Source organism: Propithecus coquereli, unplaced genomic scaffold (assembly GCF_000956105.1).
Source record: "Propithecus coquereli isolate 6110/MARCELLA unplaced genomic scaffold, Pcoq_1.0 Scaffold171, whole genome shotgun sequence".
Classification (NCBI taxonomy): Eukaryota; Metazoa; Chordata; class Mammalia; order Primates; family Indriidae; genus Propithecus; species Propithecus coquereli.
Genome location: NW_012141747.1, coordinates 5,106,048 through 5,119,283, shown reverse-complemented (window position 1 = coordinate 5,119,283; position 13,236 = coordinate 5,106,048). Strand labels below are relative to the sequence as shown.

Here is a 13,236-nt window from a genome sequence, read left to right as displayed (position 1 = left end):
CATGTTCATGATTTGGAAGACTAATATTGTTAAGATTGCCATACTTCTGAAATTGATCTATAGATTCAACACAATCCCTACAAAATCTTAGCTGGCTTTTTGGCAGAAATTGACAAGCTGATCCTAAATTCATACGGAAATGCAAGGGACACAAAATAACCAAAAACAGTCTTGAAAAAGAAAAACAAAGTTGGAAACTATACACTTCTCATTTTCAAAACCTACTACAAAGCTATAATAATGAAGACAGTGAAGTACTGGCATAAAGATAGACATTTAGATCAATGGAATAGAATTGAGGGCTCAGAAGTAACCTCAATAAATGATTTATTGCCAATTGATTTTTGACAAAGGTGCTGAGATATTTCAATGGGGAAAGAAAAATCTTTTAATACAACAGTGCTGGAACAACTGGATATTCACATGCAAAAGAATGTAGTTGCACTCTGATCTCATACCATAAATAAAAATTTAACTCAAAATGTATCAAAACAAAATGGATCATTGTAAGAGCTAAAACTATAAAACTTTTAGAAGAAAAGAAAAAAATAGATAAATTGTACTTGAAAAAATTTATGAAGTTTTATGCTTTTAATGGACAGGTATTATCAAGAAAGTGAAAAGACAACCCACAGAATGGAAGTATTTGCAAATTATATATGTAGTAAGGCTCTAGATCCAGGAAATATGAAGAACTCTTACAACTCAACAATAAAAAGACCAATGCCTAATAAAAAATAAACAAAGGATTTAAATAGTTATTTCTCCACAGAAGATATACAAATAGCCAATGAGTACATAAAAGATGTTCAACATTTCATTAGAGAAATGCAATTCAAGATACTATTTCACATATACTTGGATGGTTATAATTAAAAAGGCAGGCTGGATGTGGTGGATCACGCCTATAACGCCTATAATCCTACTACTTTGGTAGGTTGAGGTGGGAGGATTTCTTGAGGCTAGGAGTTTGAGATCAGCCTGGGCAACATAGTGAGACCCTGTCTCTACAAAAAATTTAAAAATTAGCTGGGTGTGGTGGCACGTACCTTAGTCCTAGCTATTTGGGAGGCTGAGATGGGAGGATCACTTGAGCCCAGGAGTTTGAGGCTATAGTGAGCTATGATCACACCACTGCACTCCAGCCTGAATGACAGAGCAAGACCCTGTCTCGGGAAAAACAAACAAACAAACAAAAAAACAGACAATAAGAAGTGTTGGAAAGATATGGAGAAACTGGAACCATCACATATTGCTGGTGGGAATGTAAATGGTGTAGCCGTAGCTGCTTTGAAAGTAGTCTGACAAGTCTTCAAAATGTTAAACATAGAAGTAGCATATGACAATTCCATACCTAGGTATATACCCCAAAGAATTGAGAACATATGTTCACACAAAAACTTGTACACTAATGTTCATAGCAGCATTATTCATAATAGCCAAAACGTGGAAACAACTCAAATGTCCGTCAACTGATGATAAACAAAATGCAGTATAGCCCTAAAATGGGATATGATGTAGGCATAATAAGTAATTTGGTACTGATACCTGCTACAGCATAAAGTAACTTTGAAAACATTATGCTAAGTGAAAGAAGCCAGACATAAAAGACCCCATATTGTATGATTCCATTTACACGAAATGTCCAGAATAGACAAATCCATAGAATAGATTAGTGGGAGAAGAAGGGAAATGAGGAGTGACTTCTAATAGGTATGGGATTTTTTGGGAGGGTGATGAAACTATGCTAGAATTAAATAGTGGCCATGGTCGTACAACCTTGTGAATGTACCAAAAACCACTGAATTGTATACTTTTAAAAGATTGAATTTTATGGTATGTGAATTATATTTTTAGAAAGTTTTAAAGGATACATGCAATAAATATGCTGACCAAAGATTTTTCTAAAAAAACCTTGACAACGATGATGCAAGATCAAAAAGGTGTCAGATATTTTAATTTTCCAAGGGAAACAGATGCAGCTTTCTGTCTTGATTTGATTCCAGCATTTCCGCTGTTTCAGAGTTCTTGTCCTCACTACTTACCACGTGGATTTCAGGTCTCTCAGTCTAATTTTCCCAAACTCTGTCAGTCCTTTTCTCACTTCTTAATCTCAGTTGTTCCATATTGTACAAAATAACTTGATCTGGTCTGTGTTTATCATGTGATGCCACAGCTATTTTTAAAGAAGTAATTGCCTAAGGTACAATTCGGTGCCTGATCCTCAACTATTTCAATTTATTTTCAATGGGCATTTAGATGTAGACACATTAAAACATTGCTTTTGTAATTTGTCTCTTGCAGTCTGCATTCTCTTTAGCAATTTCTTCTCAGTCTTCATGCAGTTTTGTCACTAAATTGATTGCTGCTCCTTATATCTTAGTAGCCAGCTATAGGTGTTTAGTTTAAAAATTCTTCCTGCAGCTGCCTTATTCACAACCTGTATCTGAAGTAATTCTTTTTAAACTTCCTTCTTTCAGAATTATAAGGCAGAAGGCAATGTGAGAGGAAAGTAGAACTATGTCTTTCGGAGGGCATTAGCTCCTCTTCCATGTTCTTTCTATTATTGGTGCTTGTGCTCTTTGTATTTCTGTCTGCTTCTTTTTTGCCTCTTTGTTTTTTATTTCCTTCCTCTCCCTCCCACCTCCACCCCCAGAGGATTATAGGAATTAGGAACAGTCAGGGTTGGAGTCATTTATAAATCCACTGATTTATAAACAAGTTGGGTAAGCCATGGAGCTTGTTTTACAATAGAGATTTTACTTTGATTTTACAAGTATTAAAAGAAGGAAGTAAAAATCATTTTATAATGTTGCAGGGGAGAAAGAGCCTAAAATTCATCAGGATTCTTTCCCATTCTCCCATGAACTTAATATTATAATTACACAATCTAATAGGCCTCCCCAAGGTTATATGTCAGTCTGCTCAAAACAGACTCTAAAACTGCCTATTTGGACTCATATATTAGATATGTATGTGACATCACTGCACCTCTTTGGGCCTCAGCCCTCATGTGTTTAGCCCCTGAGGCACTCCAAAGAACATTTACTGGGTCTCTGCAGTGAGTCGGTTTTGTAGAATAGTGGTGGGTTACCATCCTCTGTCTCCTTTGTCCCTCCTCCTTCTCTCTTGGCTCCCCTGCAATGCCAGGCAAGTGTGCTCAGTGCATGGTGCTTTAGCAAGTATAAATTAACAGAAAATCAGTTAGCAAGTACAGCAAAGGGTATAACTGCCCAGAGATGGGCTGCTCTCTTGTGCTGCACTATCACCACCTGCCTCCTGGGTCTCAGGCTGGGACAGGCTTCATCTCACCTTCAGACAACCTGTAGCCCTTGCAGCTGTTGTCTATGGAGCCAGCTCACCAGACAGAAACCTCACCCATCTCACTTGCAGGCGGGACCCAGACTGGATTCCTTTTCCTGACAGTTGCTGCCTTTGTCCCTCCCTTCCCAGCTATCCTCGATTCTTTTTTCCTTCCCTCCCTCCCTTCCTTTCTTCCTTCCTTCCGCTTTCCTTTTCAACTAGTTCACAGTGTTCTTTCCCTGTACCACTTCCTGTGTGGTGGCCAAAGGTTTGTTCAGTGTCTCATGGACCCTGTGATAACAGAGATATTGGATGGTGTGTACCAAGCTGTGGTCTATCAGATACAAGCCCTCCAAAATGTTCTGTGCAGGAAGACTCTGGGGCTAAATATTAATAGCTTTGGATTCCCAGATAGCTTTGGGAAGAGGTGAGCCCCTTTTCCATAAGAAAGTCTTAGAGAAATAGCAGCCCCTGAGTTTTTGTGGAACCCACTGTTGGAAACATCACACTTGATGCTCTCTGAGGCTGGTTGCAGATCTAGAGCTCTAGTTCACTCATTCACTGACAGTTCCCTTGAAAGGCACATGGACCTAGCATGGCTGGAATGAGGTGCCAGACAAGCAACTTTCAGTGGAGGATGGGGGATGGCACTAAAGGTGGTGACAAATCCTTGATGGCTGCAAACCCCTGGGGAGTGAAGCCTTGAAGGCAGGACGAGGGACAGGGGAGGGAGTGGGTACTGACAAACTATGCCCAATTGATCTTTTTGCCAATGGCCCTGGCTATAGCAGTGATGGCTTTAACAAGCATTATCCAGCAGGTCTTACTCATTGAAAAATGTGTTCTGAGATTAATAAGCAGGATGGAGAGGACCAGGCAAGTTAATTCTGTGGCACAGACATGCTCTGCTGTTTGCTTTCCTCTCTCATAACTGAAAGAAAATCTTTAGCAATCTGTCCAGTGGAATAGGAAAGCCATGTAATCAGGATTAGCTTTGAGCTCACACCTCTATGATAAATGAAGGCTCTGTAGGTGAGAATTCATAACACTTTTAATTAAGATAGCTGCAGGGGAATAGAAAGGACCCCTTGGTAAGTGACGCTAATGAATGGATGACACCCTTCTTCTTCCCTCCTGGGGAAAATGAGGCTCAGCTACTAGTTGGTGTAATTAGCACTGAAAGTTAAAAGATATCCCCTTTTCTCTCCTTTCTTTAGCTTTAGAACACCTGAGTTCTTTGTTTTTGATTGATTGGCACCATCTCTTTCTTTTATGAAAGTTCAAGTTGCTTTTGGGTCTTGCCTGAACCTCTTTTGCAGATGGAAACTGGGAGCCTAAGTCCTGCTCTAGAGGGCTGTACCACCTGGTCCTGTCTGAAGCTAGGAGTTAAAAATTCATCTCTGGCTCTTTCAAAACCCTTGCTAGGATTGGTTCGAATGTGTTTTCAGGAAGTTCTCTCATCTTTTTAAAAGAAGGCAACACAAAACAGAGCAGAAGGATAAGGAGATTATCGCTATAGAAATAATTGAATGAAAATTTTATTTCCTACTATACTCGTTGAGGGAGAAAAGAAAATATCCTCCCAAGTAGAAATAAAGAGGAAACAAAGACTTAGAATGTAATTAAAAATAATTGAGGAAAAATAGTCACCCAGAGGGATTTTCCAAGAAGCTGATCTCCCTGACACAAATGGCTCCCTCCTCTTCTTGCTGCTGCTTTGTGATGCAGGAGAATATGCAAGAAAACCACTTCAGGGGCTAGAAGCTTGGGGAAGCCTCTGGCTTAGCTCTGTGAGCAGCGTGAGAAGACACTTTGTGATCCTTGTGGAAAGGTGCTCCAAGGGGCTTCACATGCCAGGTTGGTTTGAAGTGCAAAAGCTGAAACAAGCTTCTCTGAGAAGTTCCAACTCCAGTAGGTTCAAGAGTGAATTCTTTCAAAGGTGCTCTATTAAAATATGGGGACATGGATCACATGAAGCATTAATGGGCAGATCCTTTACATATTATTGAGAAGCAATTGGCTCCAGAGTGTTTTATTTCTTCAAATATTATCCTAATTATATTATCTCCTTAAATACGGTAATGGGTAAGTCTGTGTAATATTTTTATTTCCCTAATTCTGAGTGCTACTTTTTAACTAATAATATAATTTCACTTGCATCTGTGTCTGGTGGAAGCATTAACTGATGGGGTTACCAAGTCATGATTGAAAAGGCTCTCTCCACCTTAAGCCAGCTGCAAACCTTGGCTGCATAATATGATCACCCGGGGAGATTTAAAAAATCCCAATGTCCAGGCTGCACCCCCAAACCAGTTAAAACAGAATCTGGTGGACAGGACCCAGGCATCGGTATTTCTTAAAACTCCTCAGGGGATTCCAGTGTGAAGGGTTGACAGACACTGACCTAAGTGGAAATAAACATACTCTGCAGGGCTGGTGGACCTCATATGTGATAATGCGCATTATTAAAAAACCGTCTCTCTGCCCAGCACCCTGTCTTCGTCTTCCTAGGGCTCCAATGGTCCCAAATGGGGCTACAAGCTCAGGGTGCTTTCTGCCTTCCTCTCAGTGGTGTTTAGCGACCAGATGAATGTTTAGCGACCCACTCCCTGAGATTAAAAAAAGCCCTGGTTTGTAGCATGTGCTGATTTCCAGACTCTGTAAACTCCCACCCTGGTCGATTTCACCTACTGAGTTGCTATCACTGAGCTTGGAGTTGGGAGGAGATGTGCATGTCTAGCTCTGGAGACCAGCGCCTCCTTCCCAGCTCCAGATTTTCTCACCTTTCCTCTGTGTCCACCCCCAAGTAGCTCATTATCCCTTGGGTGGGTTGTCTGGGTTTTGAGCCACCTAGAAAATACTCCTCTGCTTGTATGATACACTGGCTTATCCTGCTCAGGTAAGACCATACCTCCTTCTGGTTAGAGAGTATAGGTGACCTCTGGAAAACACCAAGGGAATGTGCCTAAGATTGGGGATATTTGGGTAATTGGAGTTCTGGGATATACTTTAACCTGTGAACCTGACTAAAGTGAGTTGTCCTAGATACAGCTCTGGGTGCCTGAGCTGATGTATGAGGTTTCCAAGCCTGCAGAGCTGAGGGCCAGGCTGTGAATCAGGATAAACTCACTAAGGTAACACGGGGCTTCACGGGAGGCCGCCTGCCAGCCTTATAGGCTGTGTGCCCCTATATCTCTTTCCCCTCATTATAAAGCACTTTCACTTGACTTTCTCACTGAATTGCTGCAATATACATAGGAAGACTGAGCAGATACTATCTTCCATGTGCCTAAGCTCAAAGAGGTCAATGGAGTGATTCACCCAAGTTTGAGCAACTCACCCAAGCTAGCAGGTGAGGGAGCCAAGACTTGAACCCAGAGCTCTGACTCTAGCTTTACACATACAGCTCCCAACACACAGCCTTGGTCTATCAGCCAGCTGCACCCAGGCATGGGGCCAGTCAACTTAGAGGAGGAAGTGAGATGAAAAGTAACAGATTTCCTGCTTTCCAGTCTTGTGAACTAATTCCTTGCCTGTCTTACTTAGGAAAGCATGTTTTCTGAAATGAACCGTGGGTTTTGTGGTCTAACAAAGAACATATTCCAACTTGATAAATACGAAGTTGGATGAATATGAATGACTCATGCAATAAGAATGGCTAATGAGTTGTGATTCCAAAAACAGAGTCAGGAGCAACCCCTGTCAAGATCACATCAAATCCAGAAGACACCTGGGACTCTAAGAAGTGGCTGCAGAAATATGGCTTAAAGGCCCAGAAGCTGTCATTTTATGATGTCCTTGCAGACTGCTCCTTCCGCCACGCCGATGGAGTTGTTGATATAAAAGCCAAACCAGAAAATGAGTCCATGCAGACCAGTGCGGTAGGTGAAGTGCACTCCTGGGAAGGGCTGTGGCCTCCCCTTGAGCCCTGGTGGGTGAGGTCTCCCTCAGATCAGAAGCTAAGGGCAGGACCATGGTGGAGAGGAAGCAGGAAGGGAAACCAGCTTGAGTTTCCGAGAAGAAAGGGGTCCCTTCTTCTTCCCACCTTTCCCTTCTCCAAAGGGCACCTGTGGGAGTGGAGATCAAGGCTGGGAATGATTTCTAGATGTAAGTGAATTATACATGAGCCAGGGGCTGGGCTTGTAGAAATCAGGCATTATGAGTCTCAGAATTATTCAACATTATGCAAACAGAGAAGCCTTTGTTCCCCCATACTGAATCGAAGATGTGCCTAAGCAGGCATTTCTGTGGTCCTCTTGTATTTTCACAGCCTTAAAGATGCATTAGTCCAGTGACTACCAGTCAGCATATAGTGGAGTCCCAGTAATTATAAAATCAGATTCTTTATAGGATTGTGGCACCAGGTGGTTGTCTATTGAAAACTTTGAAAGCTGTATTTCCATTGTACCAAATGGGTTTCATGGGAATACAGCTTCTCATAGTGCCTGACTCTGGCCCCTGATGGAAGGACAGTGCTCACTAGCAGTAGCTCCTTACTTCCAACCTCCTGCGTAAGAGTGAGGAGGTCTGAAGTGTGGCACAAGAGTTTGCATCCATAACAATCCCTAGATGATGCTGAAGCTGCTGGTCTAGGGGTCATACTTTGAGAACCAGTGAGATGTAGGACAGGAACCAGAGGCTTGGTGTCAAAAGTTTAGAAGTGTAGAAAGACTAGAAAGTGTCACAATATGAAACAGAAAATTCGAATAAAATGAATATTGCAGATTTGTAAAAACAAAGGAAAGCTCTTTCAGGAGGTGGTAAGTCTCAGGTGCACTATGAAGTGAGAGCTAAAATGCAAGCCTGAGGCAGACAGGCCGGTAACCGAGACCCAGTGGAGAAACCTGGGAGAGGAATTCAAGGCCCTCCTCAAATACAAGGTCTCCTTATGTGTTCTTGAAGGCTCTGAATCAATGACAAGATCATTATCGAGACATTTGTAGCTTCAGCAGTGGTGGGACTCCAGACCCTTTGACGCTTGTCATTAGGCTGGTGACCAGTGAGCTCCACATGCCCTCCCCAGGAAGAGCGCTCTGCTTTGGGGCTGCGTTAGCCATGCCATGTTGTGTTGTTGCCCTCTTATTGCTGCATGTTTACGCTGAACTGCAAGGAGGAAAATATAAAAATTGGATTAGAACAATGCAGAATTGACGCAAGACTTGTTTCCGGGCTTATCCTAGGAGGCAGAGTAATTGCTACAGTGCAGGGAAAATCTCATTTGTGGGTTTCCTCCCCCAGCACACTTCTCTGGTTGTGTAGTAGACATTATTCAGTCATGTTCAGGAAATCATGCATAACTGAATTTTCATTTAAAAAAACATTAGACTCCGGATATTTAAAAATATGAATCCCTGTCGATTTGAACATAGCTTACCACGAGCTCATGACAATGTAATATGCTCAAGCTAGCTCTAATACTGATTTCTCCTTACTCTTTCTTGGAAATTTTATTAATAAATGAAATTTTACAGAGCTGGTGTGAAAAATTTGGCATATAAAATGGGAATTTTACTTCAAATTTCTTGTAATAACCAATAATAAAATGGTAAAGGTTGAGAATTATATAGTATAGCCATCCTCTTTCACAAATATTGATGAAAAAGGGACAATTTTATTTTTAGTATTTGGGACTACATATTTGAAACTGGATTTACACCTAAAATTGTGATGTGTATAAAGTAGGGAGAAACTGAGGCTATGAAATAAATAGATTATTTAGGATTCCCTCAGACTCCCACTGGGAAGGACCCCTAAACATTTGACTGTAAAAACCAGTTTATAGGTACCAATCCAGGAAACTCATTTACACTGAGAAATAAATGACAAAAAAGGCCTTGCTATGTAGCAGTTCAAAGATGAATGAACAGGTGGGAGGAGACAAAAATGTATTTCTAATCGGGGAATTTCAGTCAAAGTCCAGTAACTTGATATTTGGGGTACCCCTGAAGTCACATTGCATGCATGGTTGCTTGCTGCTTGTGTATAAAACCAGCCCTGATATCTAAAAACCCATTCTTGTCTCATCATTTATTCCTCTAACAAATACTTGTTGAGCTTATCCTATGTACCAGGCAGTGTGGTGTGGGAGAAGTTACACTGGATCTGGAGTGAGAAGACCTGGGTGTAAATGCTACTTTTTCCGGTTACTAATTATGAGACTAATTATGACAAATAATGTCACCTCTTTGAGCCTCACTTTCCAAATCTGTACAATGGGTGGTATAAAGTGCAGACTCAAAAATGCATGTCTGAGTATGGTGCTTGCCACGTAGGGGATGCCCAATAGATGTTACCTTCCTTCTGTTCTGTGTTACAAACATTGTGAGTCAGAAACAGCATTTATGGAATGTCTTTATGCTTTATGTACAAGGTGAACATTTATGCTCTCATTTTACACAGAAGAAAACAGAATCACAGGACCCTGGAGAGATTAGGTAACTCACTTGTGATTGATCTCATGGCAGGTGGAGACAGGGCTTGAATTCGGGTCCACCAGGCTCTCACACTGTGCTTCTCCCATTGTGACACACTGCCACCTGACACAAAGCCTGCCTTTATGTAGCTGTGGTCTGGTGTTTTTCCATTTGGCTGTGTGTAAGGTACCCTTGGGAGATGCTGTGTGATGAGACTGAGAATAGGGAGAACCATTTTGGTGACAACCCTAGGAATGTGGCGAGAACGAGGGAGAAGACACCTTTCCCCTGTCCTTGCCCTGCGGAAGAGGCGTGCTTCCCTTCTCCGCCTGCCTTAGGAACATAGGACTGATCTCATCGTGCCCTCTGACCCCATTCTCATCAATCATCACCAGACTCCTGAATTCTCATACCTGTGTGGCTCTGAGCATCCCTTCTCTGACCCTCTTCCACTCCTTCCTGACTCCTAAAATCCCTCCACTCTGCCCTCTGGAACTTGAAGTCATCAGCAAACCCCTGATGGCTTCCAGTCCTCTAACGTGTTCCCTTTGCCTGCCTGTCTGGATTCCATGCTTCCCTGCAGCCCTCTGAAGTGGGGGCTGATTCTCCCCCTTTCCCACTGGACCTGTGGGCCAAGGGCTGGGCAGTGGCCTCCTTGCTGCTTCCTCCCTACTGCCAGGCCAGCAGACTGATCTCACTATACCTCCTCATGGCTGTCACCTACCCAGCCCAGGATCACCCCCGTCAGTCCTTGAAGATGACAGCTCTGCTCTTACAATCACTGGCTCCAACCTGTTTGATTCTTAGATATTTCAATCCCATGCAGATGACCCTTCCAGTCCCCTGATCTTTCATTTCTTTGATCCTTTTCTCCTCCCCCACATCTCTGCCTCTGCTACCTGAGGCATACCCTGACCTTGTCATTACAAATAACCATGTAATAATAAGCCACACCCTCAGTTCCCAACGTCCCCCTCTCTGACCACTTACTTGTAGGTCATTTCCTCTGCTGCCCTAACCCCACCAATCCATCCATCCCACTGGGATATGCACAATACTATTTCTACTGCCTTTGCTCTGTCGTCTCCATCCATTTTTCCTTCCCATGCATCCTCAGCCAATTTACACTGTTGCACTCAGCTGGCAAAACTCCTGGTTTGCTGGATTTAATCCTGGTTAAATCCAACCTTCTGCCTTTTCTGGCTTATACCTATGCAGTTGACTGCACTGGTGGAAACTCAAGGAAGCACACAGCCTTGAGGCCTGGTTTCACTTTATTTTTTATATTTTCTTATTTCAGAATATTACAGGGGTACAAATGTTTAGGTTATATGTATTGCCTTTGCACTTCCTGAGTCAGAGCTACAAACATGCCATCCCCCAGACTGTGCACACCGCACTCATTAGGTGTGAATTTACCCATCGCATCCTCCCCCCCACTTGCCCAATACCTGATGAATGTTACTACTATATGTGCACATAAGTGTTGATCATTTAATACCAATTTGATGGTGAGTACATGTGGTACTTGTTTTTCCATTCTTGTGATACTTCACTTAGTAGAATGGGCTCCAGCTCTATCCAGGATATTACAAGAGGTGCTATAGCACCATTATTTTTTGTGGCTGAGTAGAACGCCATGGTATACATATACCACACTTTATTGATCCACTCATGTATTGATGGGCACTTGGGTTGTTTCCACATCTTTGCAATTGTGAATTGTGCTGCTATAAACGTTCAAGTGTAGATGTTTTTATTATACAATGGCTTTTTTTCCTTTGGGTAGATGCCCAGTAGTGGGATTGCTGGATCAAATGGTAGTTCTACTTTTAGTTCTTCGAGGTATCTCCATATTGCTTTCCACAGAGGTCGTACTAGTTTGCAGTCCCACCAGCAACGTATCAGTGTTCCTATATCTCCACATCCATGCCAATATGTGTTGTTTTGGGACTTTTTGATAAAAGCTATTCTCACTGAAGTTAAATGATATCTCATTGTGGTTTTGATTTGCATTTCCCTGATGATTAGAGATGTTGAGCATTTTTTCATATGTTTCTTGGCCATTAGTCTATCTTCATTTGAAAAGTTTCTGTTCATGTCCTTTGCCCACTTTTTAATGGGGTTGTTTGATTTTTTCTTGTTGATTTTCCTGAGTTCTATAGATAGCTTCTAGTTATCAGCCCTTTATCATATGTACAGCATGCAAATATTTTCTCCCATCTGTAAATCATCTATTCACTCTAATGATAGTTTCATTGGCTGTACAGAAGCTTTTTAATTTGATGAAGTCCCATTTATTTATTTTTGTTGTTGCTGTGATTGCTTTTGGGGTCTTCTTCATAAATTCTTTGCCTAGGCCAATGTCTGTTACAGTTTTTCCAACATTTTCTTCTAGAATTCTTATGGTTTCATGCCTTAGGTTTAAGCCTGTCATCCATCATGAGTTGATTTTTGTGAGAGGTGAGATGTGTGGATCCTGTTTCAGTCTTCTACATGTGGATATCCAATTTTCCCAGCACCATTTATTGAGTTTCCCCAATATATGTTTTTGTCTGCTTTGTCAAAGATCAGATGGCTATATGAGGACAGTTTTATATCTGGGTTCTCAGTGCGGTTCCATTGATCTATGTCTCTGTTCTTGTGCCAGTATCATGCTGTTTTGGTTACTGTAGCTTTGTAGGATAGCTTGAAGTCTGGTCAATTGATGCCTCCTAATTTGTTCTTTTTGCTTATGATTGCTTTGGCTATACAGGGTCTTCTCTGGTTCCATACGAAACAGAATTATTCTTTTTAGGTCTGTGAAAAATGATGTTGGTATTTTAATAGGGATTGCATTGAATCTGTAGATCACTTTGGGTAGTATAGACATTTTAGCAATGTTGATTCTGCCGATCCATGAGCATGGTATCGTTTTCCATGTGTTTGCTTCCTCTGCTATTTTTTTCTTCAGTGTTTTGTAGTTCTCTCTGTGGAGGTCCTTCACCTCATTAGTTAAATATATTCCTGGGTATTTTATTTTCTTTTTTGTTATTGTGAAAGGTATTGAGTCTTTGATTTGATTCTTAGTTTGACTGTTGTTAGCATATATAAGTATTACTGATTTGTGCACATTGATTTTGTAACCTGAGAATTTCCTAAATTTATTTATCAATTCCAGTAGCCTCTTGGCAGAATCTTTGGGATTTTCTAGATGTAAGATTATATAATCAGCAAAGAGTGATAGTTTAACCTCTTCTGCCCCCATTTGGATGCTCTTGATTTCCTTCTCTTGTCTGATTGCTCTGGTTCAGACATCCAGCACTATATTGAATAGAAGTGATGATAGAGGGCAACCTTGTCTGGTACCAGTTTTAAGTGGAAATGCTTTCAGTTTTTCCCCATTCAGTATGATGTTGGCTATGCGTTTGTCATATATGGCTTTTATCATTTTGAAATAAGTCCCGTCTATGCCTATTTTGTTAAGCGTTCTTATCATAAAAGGGTGCTCAATTTTGTCAAATGCTTTTTTTGCATGTAT

The 13,236-nt window shown here is 41.4% G+C and overlaps 1 protein-coding gene across 1 annotated transcript in view; it reads left to right on the top strand.

Moving 5' to 3' along the window:
• Positions 1-13,236, top strand: part of VWA3B (von Willebrand factor A domain containing 3B) — a 188,906-nt gene that overhangs the window by 68,555 nt on the left and 107,115 nt on the right. The window contains exon 8 of the mRNA XM_012641874.1: positions 6,988-7,184. Within this exon, the coding sequence (XP_012497328.1) occupies positions 6,988-7,184 (197 nt within the window). The remainder of the gene's footprint in view (positions 1-6,987; positions 7,185-13,236) is intronic.